General features: G+C 40.6%; 2 protein-coding genes across 2 annotated transcripts in view; both read left to right on the top strand.

The window, feature by feature from the left end:
- Positions 1–3851: 3851 nt before the first annotated feature.
- LOC118367016 (pyridoxal kinase-like) lies at positions 3852–14143 on the top strand. Its single transcript, XM_035749942.2, has 11 exons — positions 3852–4963; positions 5364–5418; positions 10966–11070; positions 11277–11360; positions 11476–11510; positions 11679–11764; positions 12232–12277; positions 12437–12548; positions 12679–12815; positions 12924–12990; positions 13077–14143. The coding sequence occupies exons 1-11, from the start codon at positions 4883–4885 to the stop codon at positions 13187–13189; spliced, it is 921 nt and encodes a 306-aa protein (XP_035605835.1). The 5' UTR covers positions 3852–4882; the 3' UTR covers positions 13190–14143.
- Positions 14144–17680: 3537 nt separating this feature from the next.
- The window catches only part of LOC118367015 (1-acyl-sn-glycerol-3-phosphate acyltransferase gamma-like), a 30425-nt gene continuing 24832 nt past the window's right edge, over positions 17681–23273 (top strand). Inside the window, exon 1 of the mRNA XM_035749941.2 lies at positions 17681–17952. The gene's annotated coding sequence lies outside the window, so the exon portion shown is untranslated. The remainder of the gene's footprint in view (positions 17953–23273) is intronic.

Here is a 23273-nt window from a genome sequence, read left to right as displayed (position 1 = left end):
GAATAATGAATACTCTGGCCCACCAGAGTAATTGCCCCTTCTTGATAAACCTGGGTTTTTATTGGGCAGGTAGCTACAAAATGTCCCGTAGCTCCACAACATAGATAGCTTTGGGTGTGGAGTCGGCGTAGGTGCATGGACTCCGAAGTAGGTGAGTCTGCAGCCCTCTGTGATTCCCGAGAATACTCGGATGACGTCGGGTTCATTTGGATATTTAGACTTCGGGGGACTCCAAGATTCTTCAGAGGCGAGGTTGGAATCAAGGGTGAGCGAGGGCGACAGGGCACAGACTCCCTCTCCCTCCTACGAGCTCCCAGCTGCAAGCTCATCTTTGATCACCTCTGATAATCCGTGAAGGAATATGTTGATCAATGCTTCCAGGTTCCAAGCACTCTCAGCCACCAATGTTTGAAAAGCCACTGTGTAGTCTGCCACACTACGGGAGTCTTGATGTAGCTGGAGCAGCTTACACACAGCCTCTCTCCCAGACAATGGTGAATCAAACACCTTCCCAACTTCCTCCACAAACTCCTCCAGACTGAGGCAGACAACGGACTGTCGCTCCCACACTGCCGTGGCCCAGGCGAGTGCCCTCCCGGACATCAGCGTTATGATGTACGCTATCCTCGAAGCAGTTCAATCAACAGTTCACCCAACATCAGTACTTTTAACAAAAACTAAACAATCGTCAATTTTATTAAATTAAAATGTAATATTATTTTTAACATTGAAATACAAATCAGACTCATCCTCTGGCTTCAAAGTCCATGCTCTCACCGTAAAGTAGTTGTCAGAAGACTAAAAACAACATTGTTCGATCAAAACCGTCTAACCAATAAAGGAGATGATTGTGGACTTCAGGAAACAGCAGAGGGAGCACCCCCCCTATCCACATCGATGGGTCAGTAGTGGAGAGGGTAGTAAGTTCCTCGGCGTACACATCACGGACAAACTGAATTGGTCCACCCACACAGACAGCGTCGTGAAGAAGGCGCAGCAGCGCCTCTTCAACCTCAGGAGGCTGAAGAAATTTGGCTTGTCACCAAAAGCACTCACAAACTTCTACAGATGCACAATCGAGAGCATCCTGTCGGGCTGTATCACCGCCTGGTACGGCAACTGCTCCGCCCACAACCGTAAGGCTCTCCAGAGGGTAGTGAGGTCTGCACAACGCATCACCGGGGGCAAACTACCTGCCCTCCAGGACACCTACACCACCCGATGTTACAGGAAGGCCATAAAGATCATCAAGGACAACAACCACCCGAGCCACTGCCTGTTCACCCCGCTATCATCCAGAAGGCGAGGTCAGTACAGGTGCATTAAAGCAGGGACCGAGAGACTGAAAAACAGCTTCTATCTCAAGGCCATCAGACTGTTAAACAGTCACCACTAACATTGAGTGGCTGCTGCCAACACACTGACTCAACTCCAGCCACTTTAATAATGGGAATTGATGGAAATGGATGTAAAATCTACCACTAGCCACTTTAAACAATGCTACTTAATATAATGTTTACATACCCTATATTACTCATCTTATATGTATATGTACAGTATATACTGTACTCTACTGCATCTTTATGTAATACATGTATCGCTAGCCACTTTAAACTATGCCACTTTGTTTACATACCCTACATTACTCATCTCATATATATATACTGTACTCGATACCATCTACTGCATCTTGCCTATGCCGTTCTGTACCATCACTCATTCATATATCTTTATGTACATATTCGTTATCCCTTTACACTTGTGTGTATTAGGTAGTAGTTTTGGAATTGTTAGTCTAGATTACTCGTTGGTTATTACTGCATTGTCGGAACTAGAAGCACAAGCATTTCACTACACTCGCATTAACATCTGCTAACCATGTGTATGTGACAAATACATTTGATTTGATTTGATTTTGATTTAAAGTTATACTGTTACACTAACTACTGTAAGTGAATTAAATATCACCAGCTACCTAACTTCATATTAACTAGCTAAACACAAACTCCAAATGTATTTGTAGGTAGCTAGCTAACAGCCATGGAAGAGCATGAAAGGATAGCAGCATTAGCTGTCAAAGAAGGGAGGGAGTAGGCTACTCTGAAAACTTTTGTGTAGTTCCAGTCCGTAGAAATAATAACTGAGGACTGAGATAATAGCAACATAATATTCATAATTTTCAGTGATGTCTAATTTGAGTGTAATGAAGTATGTGTCTTGTGATGTTTTATGTCCTCAGATAAAGAGCTGTGACAGTGTGTTTGCAGAGGAACAGGTCCCAAATGAAGAGCAGTGGTTCTCAGTCTTGGTCCTGCGGACTCAAAGCGGTTCACATAATTTGTGATGCTATCCTTGATATGAACCTGCTGTTGTCACATGCTGCACATGTACTCACATGCATCCATCGATCCAGTGTTATCACGATTTGGGGCGGAAGGTAGCCTAGTGGTTAGAGTGTTGGGCCAGTTTCTGAAAGGTTGCTGGATCGAATCCCAGCGCTAACAAGGTAAACATCTGTTGTTCTGCTGCTGAACAAGGCAGTTAACCCACTGTTCCATGGTAGGCTGTCATTGAAAATAAGAATTTGTTCTTAACTGACTTGCCTAGTTAAATTTAAAAAAATGTAATTGTTATAAGATATATTATTCTTTAGTAATACACAATGGCCTGGTGATGTAAAGTCTAATAATGACATTACCTTGCATATTCTTACAGATACCTTGCAACTGGAGATTCCTTCAAAACGATTGCCCACAGTTACTGTGTAGGGCACTGCACGGTTGGGTGCATTGTTTGCGAGTGTAAGGTCTGCTATGCAGGATGTTGCACAGATGGGGGCCAACAACACAGCATGGGAGGAAATCCAGGTGCGGGAGAACTTCACTTCCTGCTTCTTGAAGAGGGTGCTGTGCCTGGCAACATAGACTACACTATGCACACCCACAAGAGCCACCCACATTGCAATAAGAGTATTCTTCTATTTACTTAACTATGTCAACTGCAGTTATTCAATTCCCAGTTTCTCTCCATTTAATTTCTACTTCTCAGGTGAGGGCTTGTTTAATTAAGTAAGGGTGATGCCTGCACAAAAACAAAACAGTCTATTTTAAGAGAGTCACCCATATTGAAAGAATGTAGAACAGTTAAGACACCCTACCCCATATACTGTAACCGTCTAACCAATAACGGAGTGCTGATGTCACACCTATCGCTATTGATTCACCCACTTCTTTCGCCACACCCACTTTCAGGCCCACTCCGAGTACAGAACTTCTAAACCCAGAGGCGCAACATCGCGAGACTTCCGGGAACGCTTGCGAAACACACCAAACAGACCAGGCCGGAGTTTGGGGTTTGAGAAGTCAAGTTAGTTTTTATTTTCTTGAAATCTAAAGGCGCAACCTAGATTCGAGACAATTTCTTAAGTAGTTGAACATATTATTACTCCAACCTTGTGAATGTGACACGTTGAACATGTTCTCAAAATCAACTTTATATCAAAGGAGTGCCATTGACTCGACGGCATGCGCAGTTTGGCACAAGGCGACCGTTAGACCCGATAATGTGCACGAGTTTATCTAGCCAACGTCTCCATGCCATCACCTACAATTGAGATCGAGGATTCTATCATTCTGTTTTAGCTCCAAGTATTAATATGTGGATGGCCATCATTCATTTAATTTGGTATGTTACCAAATACAATTTGTATGATATATTTTTTTTTAAATGCAATTCGTATAATATGTTTACAATTGCAATTTGTAAAAAATAATAATTGCGAAACATATGATATGTTACAAATGTACATTTACGATGTTACGTCTAGTGTGAAACCAGACTGAGTATGCAGTTACCCATGGGGGAGGCTTAAAGAACATTCCTGGTGCCCAAAATGATGAAGTATGTCGTGCTGCTGAGAATCAAGTGGAGATTAATATATTTGGATCAGTCAGTCATCCTGTTTTATGCTGCTGGCTATCTGGCAACAACAGCGGCATGTTGCTAGTTAAACCGTGTAAAATAACGTGTGTTTATTTATATGGGCAAGGGAGAAATTACTTTTAGTAAGTTATTCGTCACCACTTGGAATCTGGATGTCACCGTGAAAAAAGGCGTTAACGTAATGACAAGGCGGAGTGAATGACCAGTGAAATGGTGTTGTATCGAGGTGTTTCTGGCTGTTGCAACTGGGCAGCAGTTGCTTCACGGGCAGGTGTATCACATGTCACCCATATTGAAAGAATGTAGAACAGTTAAGACACCCTACCCAATATACTGTAGCTCTCCCATTACCTATACTTGCTGCCCATGCTCTCACATACTCCATAATGGGACACATTCAATATTGCGTCCTCTAACTATCTCTATGCTCTTTGCATAGCTTGCAACCTCAGTGATTTTCACAAGCAAGTTCAAAGGATCTCACTTCCGTATCACCGCCTTTTAAAGTTGAATGTGTTTAAACAAACTGTGTTTGTCTAACGCCGACCCTATGCAACCCATGCATTAATCAATTTGAATGTCAGTTTACATTGGGATAGTCTGATTGATCAATTTATTGTATTATAAACTTGTAAATCATTATCCACTTGAGGCGCCGTTGACTTAGGTGTCCATATATTTGCCTGAGATATTGCAGCCAGTCAGTCTTCTGGAAGTGTGTCAATGTGATATCGTGTTAGTTTTTTGTAGTTTACACAGCCCAGTGGAATGAATATTGCTGGAGTTTTCTCATTTGCATTGAGTTTTCTCGTGTAGCTAAACGTCCGTGTACCGGATAAAAAAAATATATTAAAAAATTGCTCAAGCGTAGTTAGTTGGCTCGGACACGAATGAAATCTTATTCAACAGTCCTCGTATCTTAAAAAAAATAATTCTTGAAATGGAGTGCCGTGTGTTGTCTGTTCAGAGTCATGTGGTCAGGGGATACGTCGGGAATAAATCGGCAACATTCCCATTGCAGGTAAGAAATGAATATGTTTACGTTGCTTGCAGGGGGTTTGCAATGTGTGCACGTTTGACAGCTCTGCTCGACTAGCCTGGCTACTGAAGATTCTGAGAAAGGGGAGAGAGTACAGGAGAGATTCGCAGAACTGGTCAGATTAGCAGAATAACAGTCACATGTGCATACAGTAATGTGTTTTAGCATTCAGTTACTGTATTCGAATAGAAGAGGTAGGAAAAGCTCAAAATAGTAATGCAGAATAACAGAGGATACAGTGTACGCAACCTGTTCATTCAGGCATAATCAATACAATGAATTTTATGATGTTGTACTCAAATGATTGTGTGTGTGTTCATTAAGAAAATGGCATAAGACCACAAAAGTGAAGCATTGTTATGAGCTGTTTGTCTCCTGTCAGGTGCTGGGGTTTGAAGTGGACTCCATCAACTCTGTGCAATTCTCCAATCACACAGGTATGTAAGGCCTACAGTGCAGTAATTCCATGCGCTAATATACCATTTTACACAAACAATTGGTAACCAGAGGCAACAATCGGCTACTTATATAAAGCACACCAGAAGAAAATGAAATCAAGAATCAAATCCTATCCCACCCCACAGACCAATTAACCCCATAGGATATACCCATGTGGAATGGAAGAATGTCTTTGGAACCTTTTAGGTCTGTATCAGTAGCCAATATCGTCTTGGCCCACATTCAAGATTTCAGTAAATGTGTTTAGTAAGCACAGTGTGTAGCCTAGCTATAATGGTCTGTAACACTAGTCTCATCTTCTACATTTTGGGGAGCTCTTTTTTTTAACCTCTCCTCCCCCAATTGTAGGGTGAATACCCTTCTGTTGTAAAGCTCAACAGTGTCCCACTTTCACTCAGAGAAGAATAATCAAGCCTTTGTGCTTATCCAAAATTAGTTTTTGGCTCAAACGTGTGCAATTCACAAACCCACTGTGTCTCCCAAAACACTTTTTCTAAAGTTAGGTTGTAAAATACTGAACTTTTGGAGTAAATGATGATACAAGGATCTCATACATTACATGAAATCCAAGTTCTCTGTAAGGTGTTGTAAATAGGCCTACAGGTAACGATTGATAGTCCATCAATTAAATGCAACTGTACGGAACAAAGGGAGATCCTGAACTGTTAAGTAACGGGTTCGTAGAGTGCATACCATTCATTCAGAGATTGAACACTGGGATGGTTGTTTTTAAACTTCTAGTAGGCTGCAGTAGCTATGGTAGGTAGCTCATGCTTCACCTTTCAATATGGGGGAAGGCAGTGGATGAAGTGGACAAAATGTTCTGCCGTGAAACAAGTTACACCTACAGCCTACAGATCTCAGCCCAATCTGTTTAATTAAACAAGCTATAGGAACGGACTATGGTGCCCAATTAGATATCTTCCTTTACTACAGCGGAGCTCTGTTTTTCCTTTACTTTTCCCCATCACCCCCCAGAGTCCCCCTTCTCTCTGATCTTGGGTCTGGGCCAAGAGGGCCTCCTCTAAACTCAGTGGGAAGCCTGTGTTGCCTGGTTGGAAATGTATTCCCCTCATTCATTCTTGATCCTGGAATGTCTCTTCATGATTTAACATACAGTTGAAATCGGAAGTTTACATACACCTTAGCCAAATACAATCCTGACACATAATCCTAGTAAGAATTCCCTGTTTTAGGTCAGTTAGGATCACTACTTTATTTTAAGAATGTGAAATGTCAGAATAATAGTTGAGATGGTTGATCTTTTTTATCCTTCATCACGTTCCCAGTGGGTCAGAAGTTTATTTACGCTAAATTAGTATTTGGTAGCATTGCCTTTAAATTCTTTAACTTTCGTCAAATGTTTCAGGTAGCCTTCCACAAGCTTCCCACAATAAGTTGGGTGTAGTGAGGTGCGTACTGGCGGCAGAGAAGTCAGGCGCAGGAGAGCGAAAACTGATTTAAAACGGTGTTGTTTTAATATCCATAAACCACCGTAAACATAATACAATAAATGGGTCAAACAAAACCCGGTACATACCAGTATACCGTGCATAAGCACTACAAGAAGAAATTACCAACAAGGACATGGGGGGACAGAGGGTTAAATACACAACATGTAATTGATGGAATTGGAACCAGGTGTGATGGAAGACAAAACCAATGAAAAGTGGATCAGCGATGGCTAGAAGGTCCGTGACTTCGAACGCAGCCCGAAGAAGGAGAGGGACCGACTTCGGCGGAAGTCGTGACATTGGGTGAATTTTGGCCCATTCCTCCTGACAGAGCTGGTGTAACTGAGTCGTTGTAATTTTGCCACAACGTTGCAAGTATGCTTGGGGTCATTGTCCATTTGGAAGACCCATTTGCGACCAAGCTTTAACTTCCTGACTGATGTCTTGAGATGTTGCTTCAATATATCCACATGAGTTGCCATACTCATGATGCCATCGATTTTGTGAAGTGCACCAGTCCCTCCTGCAGCAAAGCACACATGATGCTACCACCCCCGTGGTTGGGATGATGTTCTTCGGCTTGCAATCCTCCCCGTTTTTCCTCCAAACATAATGATGGTCATTATGGCCAAACAGTTCTATTTTTGTTTCATCAGACCAGAGGACATTTCTCCAAAAAGTAGGATCTTTGTCCCATGTGCAGTTGCAAACCATAGTCTGGCTTTTTTATGGTGGTTTTGGAGCTGTGGCTTCTTCCTTGCTGAGCGGCCTTTCAGGTTACCTTTGTACCGGTTTCCTCCAGCATCTTCACAAGGTCCTTTGCTGCTGTTCTGGGATTGATTTGCACTTTTCGCACCAAAGTACGTTCATCTCTAGGAGACAGAATGCGTCTCCTTTCTGAGTGGTATAACGGCTGCATGGTCCCATGGTGTTTATACTTGCGTACTATTGTTTGTACAGATGAACGTGGTACCTTCAGGCATTTGGAAATTGCTCCCAAGGATGAACCAGACTTGTGGAGGTCTACAATTTTTTTTCTGAGATCTTGGCTGATTTCTTTTGGTTTTCCCATTTATGTCAAGCAAAGAGGCACTGAGTTTGAAGGTAAGCCTTGAAATACATCCACAGGTACACCTCCAATTGACTCAAATGATGTCAATTAGCCTATCAGAAGCTTCTAAAGCCATGACATAATTTTCTGGAATTTTCCAAGCTGTTTAAAGGCACAGTTAACTTAGTGTATGTACACTTCTGACCCACTGGAATTGTGGTACAGTGAAATAATCTGTCTGTAAACAATTGTTGGAAAAATGACTTGTCATGCACAAAGTAGATGTCCTAACCGACTTTGCCAAAACTATAGTTTGTTAACAAAAAATTTGTGGAGTGGTTGATAATGACTCCAACCTAAATGTATGTAAACTTCCGACTTCAACTGTATAAGGTTGTATTCACCATATTTGTTATCTGACTTACAGGAAAGTACAGTGCAGTTTAAAAAAAGTTCAGTGATTTGCTCTCCTGTCTGTTAGTGTTAAGAGTAATCAGGTTATCTCTCTAAAGTGAAACCTGAATGTTCACTACCTACAGGGAAGACAAACACAGAGTGCTGGTGGGGAGGACAAGGAAGGAGTGACTGTAGATAGGGGAGAGATACTGTGGGGAAAAAAGCAGACAGAATTTTGTAGCCCGATAACTTCACTCTGGCCTCAATAAGGTCTATGCCCGTGCATAGAGTTTTTGTGCATATAAATTATTTGTTGATGGAAATGAATGATGTGATGCTTCAAGTGCCTGTGCAGCGTTACCTTGGAGTTCAGCCCACTGTGTCCACACCCTATCACATTACTGACCAATTGTTTATTGAGTACTAGCCCATGCTCATGACCTACTATAATTTCCCTTGAATGTGTTCAACTCACGTTCCGGGTTAGAAGTGAATAAACACATTCCTTATATGTTTGAGCTCTAAAAACCCAAGACGATACTCTTTCTTCCCTTGCAGGTGGTTTATTGGAATATGTTTAGAGATTATAATCGTTGCTAGCCTGTTTCTTGCTCGGTTGTGAATGTTAAAAAAAAAATTTAAACAATTTAAATGAGCTGCTATGTCCTCAGCGCAATGTCAGAGAGACAGATGCTAGAGGAATGATTGGTGCAGGTAACTGAATTCTAACAATGGAGATTGTAATCAGTCTTCCTCTGTCAGAATGTTTGGTTGTCTCAGCCTCCATTCTTGTCTCCCAACAATCTCCCAAATCCAAACCCTGATTAACTGCTCGACAACTTCCACTTAACTTTCCCTTCTGCTGGTCATAAGAACAACACAACTAGACTATATAATGAATCAAATGGCTACAGATAGTTCTGTACCACAATTTCCCAGGCTATAGTAGAGTAGTAGAAAAATAGTGGAGCCCGACCGATATATTGGTTCACCGATATTGGCCTTTTTACCACTGTGTCGGCCAATAATTCCAACAATAACCGATTTTCAATAAATAGGATGAAAAAAGGGACTCTTGTGCTTATCTGACCACTTGAGGCCATTCTCATTATGTCATTGTCACAATGTATGAAATTAACATTTGAAGCACAGTTATTGGACAATTGCTCTTTTGGATGGCAATTTATGGGAATTCAATTTGGAAAAATTACACTTTTTCATTTCCCCGCTGTAAAACAGTATATAGGCAGATTCGAAAATTATTCGTAAAGAATTCAGACCCCTTGACTTTTTTCACATTTTGTTATGTTACAGCCTTATTCTAAAATTGATGAGGGAAAAAAAAACTATTTATCCATTTACACACAATGCCCAATAATGATCAAGCAAAACAGGTTTTTAGACATTTTTGCAAATGTATGGAAAATAACTGAAATAATACATTTACATAAGTTTTCAGACCCTTTACTCAGTACTGTGTTTAAGCACCTTTGGCAGCTATTACATCCTCGAGGCTTCTTGGGTATGAGGCTACAAGCTTGTCACACCTGTATTTGGGGAGTTTCTCCTGTTCTTCTTTGCAGATCCTCTCAAGCTCTGTCAGGTTGGATAGGGAGCGTCGCTGCCCAGCTATTTTCAGGTCTCTCCAAAAATGTTAGATTGGGTTCAAGTCCGGGCTCTGGCTGGGCCACACAAGGACATTCAGAGACTTGTCCCGAAGCCACTCTTGTATTGGCTGTGTGCTTAGGGTTGTTGTCCTGTTGGAAGGTGAACCATGGCCCCATTCTGAGGTTGTGAGTGCTCTGGAGCAGGTTTTCATCAAGGATCCCTCTGTACTTTGCTCCATTCATCTTTCCCTCAACCCTGACTGGTCTCCCAGTCCCTGCCACTGAAAAACATCCCCACAGCATTATGCTGCCACCACCATGCTTCACTGTAGGGATAGTGCCAGGTTTCCTCCAGACGTGACTCTTGGCATTCAGGCCAAAGACTTCAGGGTGGTATGCTGCTGGCAATATATAGTGTATATTGGTATAGTTCGATTTTGTCCCCACAAAAATCGGAATCGGACCTAAAAAAAACATATCACTCAAGCTCTAAAAAAACATTTAAGTTTCTGTGCAAGTGCAGGTTTTTTTAGATTTTTATTACATTACTGAGTGCCCACTCACCACTATGTAGTGTTCCGTTGCCGCTACCCCTTCCTTGATCGCCTTTGTCTGGTCAATGGTGTTGCCTACAAACTGCATGTTGTGCACAAAACTAATGTGTGTGTAAAATAACACATGCACAGAACATGTTCTGGATCCTTAGCTTTAAGAAAGCGGTTCCTGGAGGGGGGTGTGGGTGAAAACGTTGTATCCGTAGCCATGGACTATAATGATTGATGACTGGCAGATCAGTGTTTCTATAATCACCTTAGCAACCAAGTCTTCCTCCCTGGAATACCTTCAAAGAACCCAGTCTGGCCAATTTACCAGTCCACACTATCCTTCCATAAACAATAGCCTGCTAATACCCTGAACTCTTCATTCCGGGTATTAGCAGGCACTTGCAGACTTGTCAATCTGAGTGAAGTCTTAAGGTTTTCTGTTACCTCTGACCATTGACCTCTTGTTTCCAAGGTTACGCTCATTGGAAAGGGCAAGTGCTGACGGCAGATGAGCTGAACGTTCTCTATGAGGGTATCAAACTCAATAACGTCAACCATTATGACTACGTCCTCACAGGTGAGACAGATTCCAGTTTCCAATGTCAATATGGATTCTGCCAGTTGAACAGTTTAAAAAAAAACAATTATATGTATGTAGGAGTATTACAACTGTGTTGACCTTTAACCTATGTTCTGTAAAGATTCTAATCAGTTAGTTTTCTTTCATGTTTACACATGAGGTGTGTGACCTTTGCATTACCCATAGATCTTCTCTTCCCCAAGGGTACACCAGGGACACATCTTTCCTAGAGACGGTGGTGGACATTGTTCAGGAGCTGAAGAGGTTGAACCCAAAACTGGTGTACGGTGAGTAACCATTGCTACACAACGTGTATCCCATATAGCTACACACAGTAAGGCTCGGGATGAATGTAGAGCTTGGATGTTGGTGTGCTCTTACATGTTAGCTTTGTGTTATCAGTGTGTGATCCAGTGATGGGAGACCAAGGATCTATGGTAAGTATACCATGCTTATAGTCATTTTATTATAGTATTTCTTATCCTTGCTTATAATAGTCATTTTACTTGTATTATTATATAGTTCTGTTACTCTTCAAACATGTTCACAATATGTGCAATATGTAATATGTGCACTCGTGAACCTACTACCCTCTTCTTTTCCAGTATGTGCCTGAGAATATACTGCCTGTTTACAGAGACAAAGTCGTAGCAGTGGCTGATATCCTCACACCCAACCAGTTTGAGGCAGAGTGAGTACACTTGCTACTAGGACACATTGGGTTGCATATATTAAGTTGCTATGTCAATGTGCCACACAACATGCCATAATGTAGTTATCACAGTAACGACAGAATGAATGCCTACTGCAATATTACTACCCAAGAAAGAAATCATGGTAGCTGTTCTTAGCCCTTTGCAAAATAACCCTTATTGGTCAAAAAAACCTTTGATCCCTTAGGTTTTATTTGTAGAGCAGCAGACCAAACCTTTCCCCAGCCCGTTAAGTGAACACTGTGCCCTGGTTTATGCGTTCGTCATTACGCTTGACTTGATTTGCCCTGCATACGAGTTCACCCTCTGTAATGTAAAATAACATTGGCCAAAAGAAGGGGCCATTTTTTACACAGGGCATTTTGATGTGTGTATTTATGCACTTATGTCTTGAACCTCTGTGCGTGTACTGTGTGTGCATAACCTATGAGAATGTGTCTCTTAGGCTGCTGACGGGGAGGAAGATCAGCACAGAAAAAGACGCTCTTGAGGTGGGTTCCATTGTCCATCACTTAAATCTTGTAGAGCTAATACACATTAAGATGATAATGGTTAGGATGATGATGGTGGTGATGAAGATGATGATGGTTTTAATCTTGACTGCTGGTGAAGATGATGATTATGTTGATGAGGGGTCCTTGCTCTCTCAGGTGATGGACCTGCTCCACCAGATGGGCCCTGATATGGTAGTCCTCACTAGTACAGACCTGATCTCTCCTCACGGGGACCAGTTCCTAGTGGCCCTTGGAAGCCAGAAGATGGGTAAGGCAAGGGTTGGAAGGAAGGCTCTGACTGGTAAAGAAATGTGTCCCTGTAGGTTTTGGATATTATATGTGAATGTTTAACTTGACATGTTAAAAGGTAAGACTTATACTTGCACTGTGTCCTTCAGTGAGAGCAGATGGGACTACGTCCACCCAGAAGATTCGGATGGAAATGCCCAAGGTGGATGCAGTGTTTGTGGGAACAGGAGACCTGTTCGCTGCCATGCTGCTGGCCTGGACCCACCACCACCCCAAAGACCTGAAGGTCAGTAATGCAGAGATAACAACCAAGTTCCATTATCATTTACTAATGTAATAAATGTGGTTTGGATGAACTAGTCTCTTTTCTTACCTACTTTGTCATCTCTCTTAGGCTGCCTGTGAGAAGACTGTCTCTGTCTTGCACCATGTTATCAAGAGGACCATTACCTATGCCAACAGTAAGATGATATAGAAGTCTCTGTCTGCTTGTCTGTATGCCTGTCTAATTTATATTGGTCTTTCTAATATCTCTCCTCTCCATCAGAGATGGCCGGCCCTGGTAAGAGACCCAGCCCTGCTCAGTTGGAGCTGAGGATGGTCCAGAGCAAAAAGGACATTGAGTACCCGGCCATTGTAGTGGAGGCCATCGTCTTATAACCCAATGCCTCATAAATAGACATAGGATTTTTACACCATGAAATGTCATTTGACTTTGCCTTATAGGATCTTGTAGAGAGCACTATGTTTTCAGTATTTGCCCTGCGCACCGCACACACTCTTATACTTAATCACTGCCATTTGTCTTTACTATGACCTGAGCATTGTCACCCATTGGAAACATGGTAGATGGTAATAGGGTGTGGGTATTACCGTACATCAAAATACAGAAGTGGAGGTATGGATACCTGATTGGCCCTCAATTTGGCATTGGCATGGCATGGGCCCTGAGTTTCCCCTGACAATGTGAGCTGACCAGGGAATTCTCTGAGCCTCAGTTATTGGTTGGGGATAGATCATAGGCTTTTATCAGATACATTGATGCATCAACACGAGTTGTGCTACCATGATCATGTTATGCAATACTAATCTGTGCACATTTGATTGTTGGATTTTCAATTGTCAATGTTTCATTTTAGGCAAAAAGTATATAATTTGATAGTTTGACAATTCTAGATGTTTTTATTATGTAAATGATTCATAGATGTTCATTTTACTTGTACTATTAATGTGCTTTGTCTGTCCTAATACTAATACTTGTTATATAATTCCTAAATGTCTAACACATTTCAAACTGAGGTACCAATATTTGCACAGATGGTCTTGATAAACATGTTTATCATTAATTGTAATCATTAAATGTTTTTCATGGTCTTGATTGTCTCACTATTTTCATATCCTTACTAGAACACAGGCCTATGTCGGTATGAAAAAGTACAAATTGGCCTTAGCAGAGTCTGTTAGAGGAATGTGTTTTGTGTCTGTGCCTGCAAAAGTAATTAATTAAATCTTTACACAATGTTAGAAAGATAAGTGCCAAACTTGAAGCTGTAGCTCTGAGATGGAGTGACTAATAAATGATGAGGAATAATAAAATATTAGTATTTTAATTAATCTATGGGTCTCTGTAGTTTCTTCAAGTGTCTCTAAATTGAGGTCCTTCTGCACCTGTTGCTATTGCTCCCTTGGGTGGGATTACAATGAGATCAGTAGTTTATTTTTCTTATTCTTTTTCTTATGTTCTACGCTTCGAGTCCTAGGGCCACACTAGCTTTAAGTGACATTCTCATTGGAGTATTAATTGATCCCACAGGTATTGGAGCCTGGTGCCTGGAAATAAATTATTTCTGCCAGCAGTGAATTTTTGTGTTTAGTGCTTGAAATAATTGATATAATATGCCACAGAAGGTGAATGTTAGAGGTTATATAAATAGATTGGTGGAATATTACAGATAATTAAATTACTGGCTGGCTGGGGGCCTGACCCATCCCATGCTGTACATGACTGTACAGAGGACCATCAATAACCATAAGGGGATAGCATTAATCTTATTGATTGTTGGAATGGGTATTTAGAAAAGTACTTTATTTGGCATGTGTGAATATTGGCAGTCATGATGTATAGTGGGTTGACTTGCACTGCAGTGTTTAAAAAAAGCCTTATGTGGGTGTAGTTCCCTGTACTGTACTACTTCAATGTATTGTCTCTTTCACCTCTGTGTGATGATGAGAATGATGATGATGACTGTGACTAACAGTTAAGCAAGACAATGCCACATTCCCAGAGTGAAAAAAAGGCCATAATGTGTCTGTATCTGAGCTACTGTGTCTCATTCAATGTATATAAACCCTGGATTGCTGATGTCATGTACTGACCAATGGGAGGCTTTGAAGCCACCAATCGGCCATATCCTCCACAAGAATTCATGCAATTCTACAGTATTTCAATTAAGCATTGAAAGGACAAAATTACATGTATTTAGTAGTATTTTGTTGTAGTGGGGACAGTAACAGAACTTTCAAAAAAATTATACTTGAAGGAAAATGTTTTTATATACTTTTTAAAATAATGTATTTTTATGTTGAGCTCACAGTATAATTTAAAAGTATACATTACGGTGTATGTAATAGAATAAAGGTTACAAAAACAATAACTATTCAACCCTTTTGTTATGGCGAGCCTAAATAAGTTCAGGAGTAAAAATGTGCTTAACAAGTCACATGGTGAAAAGAAGTGTTGAACATGCCTTTTAAATGAATACCCCATCTCTGTACCCCACACATACAATTAATTATCTGTAAGGTCGCTCGGTCGAGTAGTGAATTTCAGGCACACATTCAACCACAAAGACCAGGGACGTTTTCCAATGGTTCGCAAAGAAGGGCGCCTATTGGTAGATCGGTAAAAAACAGAAGCAGACATTGAATATCAATTTTGATCATGGTGCAGTTATTAACTACACTTTGGATGGTGTATCAGTATACCAAGTCACTACAAAGAAACAGGCACCTTCCTAACTTACTTGCCGGTGAGGAACGAAACCGCTCAGGGTTTTCACCATGAGGCCAATGGCGACTTTAAAACGGTTACAGCGTTTAATGGCTGTGAAAGGAGATAACTGTGGATGGATCAACAACATTGTAGTTACTCCACAATGCCAACATAAAAGACAGAGTGAAAAGAAGGAAGTCTGTACAGAATAAAAACATTCCAAAACATGCATTCTTTTTTGCAATAAGGCACTAAAGTAATACTGTAAAAACTGTGGCAAAGAAATTAACTTTTTTTTCCGGAATACAAAGCATTATGTTTAGGGCAAATCCGACACATCAGTGAGTACCACTTCATATTTTCAAGCATGGATCATGTTATGGGTATGCTTGTCATCAACAAGTGCTAGGGAGTTGTTTGGGGGGGATAAAAATAAACGGAATAGAGCTCACAGGCAAAATCCTAGAGGAAAACATGGTTCGGTCTACTTTCCAACAGACACTGGGAGACAAATTCACCATTCAGCAGGAGAATTACCTAAAACAAAAGGCCAAGTATACACTGGAGTTGCTTACCAGGACAACATTCAATGTTCCTGAGTGGCTTAGTTACAGTTTTGACTTAAATTGGCTTGAAAATCTATGGCAAGACTTAAAATTTGTCTGTCTAGTAATGATCAACCAACGAACTTGACAGAGCTTGAAGAATGTATAAAAGAATAATGGGCAAATATTGTACGATCCAGGTGTTCAAAGCTCTTAGACTTACTTAGAAAGACACAGCTGTAATTGCTGTGGTGATTGTAACATATATTGACTTATGGGGTTGAATACTTATCCAATCAAAACATAGGCCAGCAGCATACCACCCTGCAACCCACTGCTGGCTTGCCTCTGAAGCTAAGTAGTGTTGGTACTGGATGGGAGACCAGATGCTACTGGAAGTGGTGTTGGAGGGCCAGTAGGAGGCCCCTTTTCCTATGGTCTAAAAAAATATCCCAATGCCCCAGGGCAGTGATTGGGGACATTGCCCTGTGTAGGGTGCTGTCTTTTGGATGGGATGTTAAACAGGTGTCTTGACTCTCTGTGGTCACTAAAGATCCCATGGCAGTTAACATAAGATTAGGGGTGTTACCCCAGTGTCCTGGCTAAATTCCCAATCTGGTCCTCATACCATCATGGTTACCTAATCATCCCCATTTTACAATTGGCTCATTCATCCCCATCCTCTCCCCTGTAACTGTTCCCCAGGTCTTTGCTGTAACTGAGAACGTGTTCTCAGTCAATTTACCTGGTAAAATAAGGGTTAATTAAAAAATATGTGATGTTTTATTTTGTATTTTGTTTACAAATGTTAAAATGTTCCTTCCACCTTGAGTATTTTGTGCAGATCATTAACAAATTACAATGTAATCAATATTAATACGACTTTGTAACACTACAAAATGTGGAAAAAGTCAAGTGGTGTGAATACTTTTATGAAGTTATTACCTCAACTACTTCGTACCCCCTCGTAGCTCCAGAACCGCGTCTATGATTCTATGAGGAAATAAATGATGGAGAGATGAGAGTTGCAGGCTCATGTCTATCAGAGTAGAGGGAGATAAATTACAGAGCGTGAATATCATTCTAGTTATGTGCAAGATACAGGCACGCTTCTCTCTCTCACCACATCAATGTCCACGCGTTGGTCTATATAGTCTACAATGTTGCGCAAATTATAATCCCGGGCCGGCCCAACAAGAATCAATTATCTATCATATATTCAAATTATATTTATATGGGGCAGCCAGGAGAAGTACAGAGGAGTCAACTTGAATTGGCCTAACTCTGATTGCTTTTATTATATTAATTTATTGTTTACATTGCAAACAGTGAAAAGTATTGTTCATGCCACGAGAGGTACCGGATTCTAGAAAATGGGTTCCGGAACGAAACAGTCCAAAACTGAGAGGTGCGGTATCCGGCACAAATTAAGCACCGACTACATGTTAATGTTTTTAATAATGTATGTAAATAGTAAATTATTTCGTCTGTATTGTATTTTTCGTTATGTGTCGGACCCCAGTAAGAATAGCTGTCGACATTGGCGTCGGGTAACGGGAATCCTAATAAAACTCAATCAAAAAATCTCTTCACGGGAACCGCCAAATGACGTGAACTGTTTCATTCTGAATATGGGTGAGGGGCCGGACCGGAAGTTTGATATCGTCTCAGCTCTGCTCTTTCATACCTCAATTGGTCCTTTCAGCGACAAACAATAGCATAGCAACCACTCTGATGACCGAATTAGCTGGCTAGCTAGCTACTGATAATAATTTAGCTTGGAATCCAGAAGAATCCAAAGTGACTGCACTAGTTGTGAACTAGTTAAGAAGCTTGCATCTTCAAAACTGGAACAAATCCGGAGTCTCACCACACACAGAAATCAGGTAACGTTAACACGTTAGCATTATCACGGCGAGTGACAGCATGGGGTAACGTTAGCTTTCTGGCTAGTGCTAGTAAGCACGAATCTTCTGATGTTGTGTGCTTAACTACCAATTAGCTAGGTAGGTAACATAAAGCTTGATTGCTAAGTGTTATACCTTACATGCTAATTTACGTAATTACAATCACGTATTCGTTTTCCAGACGAATAGCTAGCTGGATTGGTCCCATCTATTGTGTTTGTGTAATTGGCTATCCAACAGTATTTCGCTAACAGTAAGTTTAATGAGCAATCAACGTATTTATTGGGAAAGCTATGTAGTTAGCGTCAATCTTGTTAGGTAGTTGCTAGCAAAATTCATATCACAAACATACAGTAGCTATATTGTGTAAAAAATATTAGTAATATGCAATTCCTGATGCACATTTAGCTTGGTTTTGTGATTTCTATTTTCAGGAATTGTAACGTTACATTGGAAAATGTGGGTATCGCTCACTTTTGGACTTTGACACCGCATGTGTTTCTCTGTCATGCCTCGATCAGACAGAGCGTAGTTACGTTTTGGTACACCAGAAGTCCATATATTTCCAATGGAACGCTGCGTTTGCCTTGCAGCATTTGGGACAGTTCTGTGTGATGCATACGTTGGATTTATCCACATCGGCTGATGTTAAAAGGGCTTTATAAATACATTTAATTGAAAATGTGATTAAACCGTATGTGTAGACCTTATATAAATATAAGCAGATGGTAAATGTCGAACTTTAATGGATTTGTGTGCAACACAACATTTATGATTACATAATGAAAAAAGTTTGACTGCAGAATGTATTATGCAGCATTCATGCAATCAAGCTATCGGTCAGATCGAGGCAAGTACAGCTGACTTGGCATGTGTACATTGCACTAATGTAACCCGATGGGATGACCGACTCTGCGTGCCTTGGCGATTCTGTACTGTACAGTTTATTAAATTGCACCAGTACTAAAATTAATCATTTAAAGCCTCTCTTTGAGATTATCGCGAGCTACCTGGATGATGTATGCATGTTTGATCTTCGTGATGTTACCTTTTGCACATGCTCACTTTGTCTTTTTGTTCAACTTAGGGCAGGGTTTCCCTAACTCGGTCCTGGGGACCTCAAGGGGTGTGTGTTTTGTTTTTTGCCCTAGCACTACATACCATAATCAATGAATCATCAAGCTTTGATATTTCATTTTTTAAACCATTATTGTACCAGGTAAGCTGACTGAGAATGCATTCTTATTTACGGCATTGTCCTGGGAAATAGGTACAGCGGAGAGAAGGGGTGTGGAAGCAGGGGATGATTAGGTGGCCGTGATGGTATGAGGGCCAGATTGGGAATTTAGCCAGCTGTGTAGTGTTAAGGCAGAGACTTAACATGAACCAAGGGACATGTGTCCCCTCAGATTTATCCTGTTTAACAAAAAGACATGTATTTTTTTTAGTTTCTCTCTAATACTACTAGCCGCATAGCAATTTTATAAAGTTTGCTTTATCTAGCCAAAATAGTTTCCCAAACTCATAACTATCTACCAATAAGCCATTTCATGCTGTCGTGGAATTATTATAATCAAAAGGAGACTTTTTACATTTCTTCAAAACAAGTCAACTTTATTATTTAATTACTGCAGTAATGGACCCACCCGTAGGGGATTCGTTGAGGCCAACCAGCAGGACTAAGCCACAGCATTTTATAGCGAAGTCCATCCTCCTGGATGTTCATGACAAATCACAGATGATAGAATTTATACAAAGGTCTGTTGCATGAGAGCAAAATGTACATTCAAATTTACATGGATGGGCGATATGACAATATATATCGTGTGACGATAGAAAAACGTCTAATTTCATATTATGCTCTGTTTATTTTGTTGTCGCAAATCACACTCTACGGCAATATTTTTCATCAATTGGACAACGCTTTGTGTTGTGGAAGGAAATTTGCAACACAAACAAACATGGAAGAGAGTGAACGTGACACAGAGGACGGAGACACGGAACTCGTCCCTAAAAGAGGGGCAACTTCGGTCGCATGGACGTGGTTTGGGTATGAAAAGTCTGACACGGACCAGAAAACCGTCCACTGCAAAATATGGCACAGGCCGGTCCTGACAACAGGTCCAAACACCACTAACCTCTTTTACCACCTACACAGTCCTGACAACAGGTCCAAACACCACTAACCTCTTTTACCACCTACACGGTCCTGACAACAGGTCCAAACACCACTAACCTCTTCCCACCTACGCAAGAATCATGTGAAACAGGCCGGTCCTGACAACAGGTCCAAACACCACTAACCTCTTTTACCACCTACACGGTCCTGACAACAGGTCCAAACACCACTAACCTCTTACCACCTACGCAAGAATCATGTGAAACAGGCCGGTCCTGACAACAGGTCCAAACACCACTAACCTCTTACCACCTACGCAAGAATCATGTGAAACAGGCCGGTCCTGACAACAGGTCCAAACACCACTAACCTCTTACCACCTACGCAAGAATCATGTGAAACAGGCCGGTCCTGACAACAGGTCCAAACACCACTAACCTCTTACCACCTACGCAAGAATCATGTGAAACGGGCCGGTCCTGACAACAGGTCCAAACACCACTAACCTCTTACCACCTACGCAAGAATCATGTGAAACGGGCCGGTCCTGACAACAGGTCCAAACACCACTAACCTCTTACCACCTACGCAAGAATCATGTGAAACGGGCCGGTCCTGACAACAGGTCCAAACACCACTAACCTCTTACCACCTACGCAAGAATCATGTGAAACAGGCCGGTCCTGACAACAGGTCCAAACACCACTAACCTCTTAGCACCTACGCAAGAATCATGTGAAATGGTGCTTACACTCGACCCAAGGTACAATATGCTAATTGATATGTGACACGTATTAATGTATTAAGCCCCCAAATATATACTTTTTCCTTTAGACCTATTTATTTTGTGTTTTCTATTTACCTTTTTTAGATTTTATACATTCATATTTTGTTACATGCTTAATTGAAAATTTGCACAGGTTCTAAATAAATAGTAAATTATGAGTAAGTACCTTTTTATTTTTTGAGTATAACGTAAGAAATAGGCCTTTACATGTGGTCATTTTTTATAAACTATTTATTCATTGAATTTACAGAAAATTTGCTATATCGTGATATGTATCGTTATCGGGATATTAAATTAGCTATATCGGGATATGAGATTTTGGCCATATCGCCCAGTCCTACATGGTGCCAAATATCTGTCGAGTTAATTTACTGCTTGCTTATACAAAATACTAACGCAACCTATAGTACTAAATTCTTTCTTTAAAGAAGATGGAGATTGGTTCTCCCTGTTACGGACAGACAGACACACAGACACTATTTGTAAGTCGCTCTGGATAAGAGCGTCTGCTAAATGACTTAAATGTAAATGTAATCATGGAATGGAATGTTGTCTTATCATCAATCCATCGTAAATCTACTGTCAGTGTTAAATCTCCCATGGGGCCCTCTTTCAGTCTACACACAGATGAGTAAAAAAAAAATATTCTGTTGCATAAAACAACCATTTGATGCAATAACAGTATTATAACATAATCTTGTCATTTCTGTTCTCACAAGGCTGTCAATCAAGTTAGAGTAGCTCGCTTCGCCAACTATCTTTGCTGGAAAGCCTGCTGGCAAGGTTGGTAGACTTAAAAAAAACAAAAGCAAGCAATAACTAAATAAGACTCATATCAGATTTTAGCAGAGAAGCATATTTATTTTATTTTAAACAGAACCACCAGTCAAGATGATAGACAGCTCAAGAGGTATGCTTAGGTATACAGAAAAATAGACATGGCAAAATTCTCCAATTTACAGACTTGGGCCTTACCCCACAGCCAAGTACTTTGTGCCCCCTCAGATTTTTGGGGTGCATGACACCCCTGGGAGCTCTGACTTAAGCCGTCGGCATGCTTCGGTTTGACTGGACAAGTGTGCTCACATACTTCCTAAAATACCCTCGCTTGAATAACTAGAAAGCGGCAATGGTACTGTTTGTCCATCTTGAGATGCCGTAGCCAGTACACACTTCCTCAAATTAGTCAGAATTAACGTAAGAACTCAAGAAGTCTATAATTATTTACGTTTTTGCTGAGATCTTAGTCACGCAATTGTACATTTAGCTAAGATGTTTCTTTTTTGTATTTCGCAACTGTAAAAATGTGCATAAAAACGATTTATCCCTTGTTGAATGACAACAAACACTAAACTGAAAAATCTCTGAAGTGGCATAGACTTCTGCACGAACAGCTGAAAAAAAAAAAAAAAAACTTTCCGAAAGCCAAAACAAACAAAAATATCACAATGTCATAATATATGCACAAACTGTTCTGAACTGTTTCAGAAGTTTGTGGACGCCTTTACAGATATGTTTCACCGTTATGTTATATGGTGCACATTTTCCTGTCCAGAGAGGTAGTTAAAGTGAACTCGAAGTATTAAGACCCCTTGACTTTTTCCACGTTTTGTTACCTTAAAGCCTTATTCTAAAATGTGTATATATAGATTTATTTTATATATCTGCACACAATACCCCTTAATGACAAAGCACTGTAGTGACCTCTCTTGCACTGAGATGCAGTGCCTTAGACTGCTGCGTCCATGTGTGTGTGTTAACTATTTAACTGTACTAGAATGCTTAAAAGGCCGCTCAAATTCGGTTATCGGTATAGTTTTTTTTTTGGCAAGTTAAATATCCAACATTGGTATCGAACAAAATGTCATATTGGTACACCTTTGACCTCGTGGTTTGGTTTTTGCTCTGATGTGCACTGTCCACCGTAGAACCATTATATACACTACCGTTTAATATTTATTATTATTTCGTTTGATTTGTTTAACACTTTTTTGCGTACTACATGATTCCATATGTGTTACTTCATAGTTTGGATGTCTTCACTATTATTATACAATGTAGAAAATAGTAAAAATAAAGAAAAACCTTGAATTAGTAGGTGTGTCCAAACTTTTGACTGGTCCTGTTTATATATCCCTCTCTCTCGTGTTTGTATACCATGTGCTTGTTCGTCATTGTGAGTGCTGCCTTAGTGGGGAAAATGGGATGGAAGACTGGCCATGTCTCTTCTTGTTTAAGTCTAAAGCAATGTTCCCTCATTTTTGGGGGGGACTGAGCAGATTTCAGGTATGCTGAGTGCAAACTTGAACTTTTTGAAAATTCTGTGCAACTTCCAGCGCGTGTTTACTGTGAAGACTAAGGCTGTACCCATTTCAAGTTAGTTTTAACAGTGCC

Source organism: Oncorhynchus keta, chromosome 34, assembly GCF_023373465.1.
Source record: "Oncorhynchus keta strain PuntledgeMale-10-30-2019 chromosome 34, Oket_V2, whole genome shotgun sequence".
Lineage (NCBI taxonomy): Eukaryota > Metazoa > Chordata > Actinopteri > Salmoniformes > Salmonidae > Oncorhynchus > Oncorhynchus keta.
The sequence above is the reverse complement of the archived record's forward strand: the minus strand, read 5'-3'. Positions and strand labels throughout refer to the sequence as shown.

Bases quoted from the DNA above. Each gene is read 5' to 3' on its own strand.
- LOC118367016 (XM_035749942.2), top strand. From the start codon at position 4,883: ATGGAGTGCCGTGTGTTGTCTGTTCAGAGTCATGTGGTCAGGGGATAC. The intron at 12,816-12,923 runs GTCAGTAATGCA...CATCTCTCTTAG, and splicing joins ACCACCCCAAAGACCTGAAG to GCTGCCTGTGAGAAGACTGT. The intron at 12,991-13,076 runs GTAAGATGATAT...CCTCTCCATCAG, and splicing joins GACCATTACCTATGCCAACA to AGATGGCCGGCCCTGGTAAG.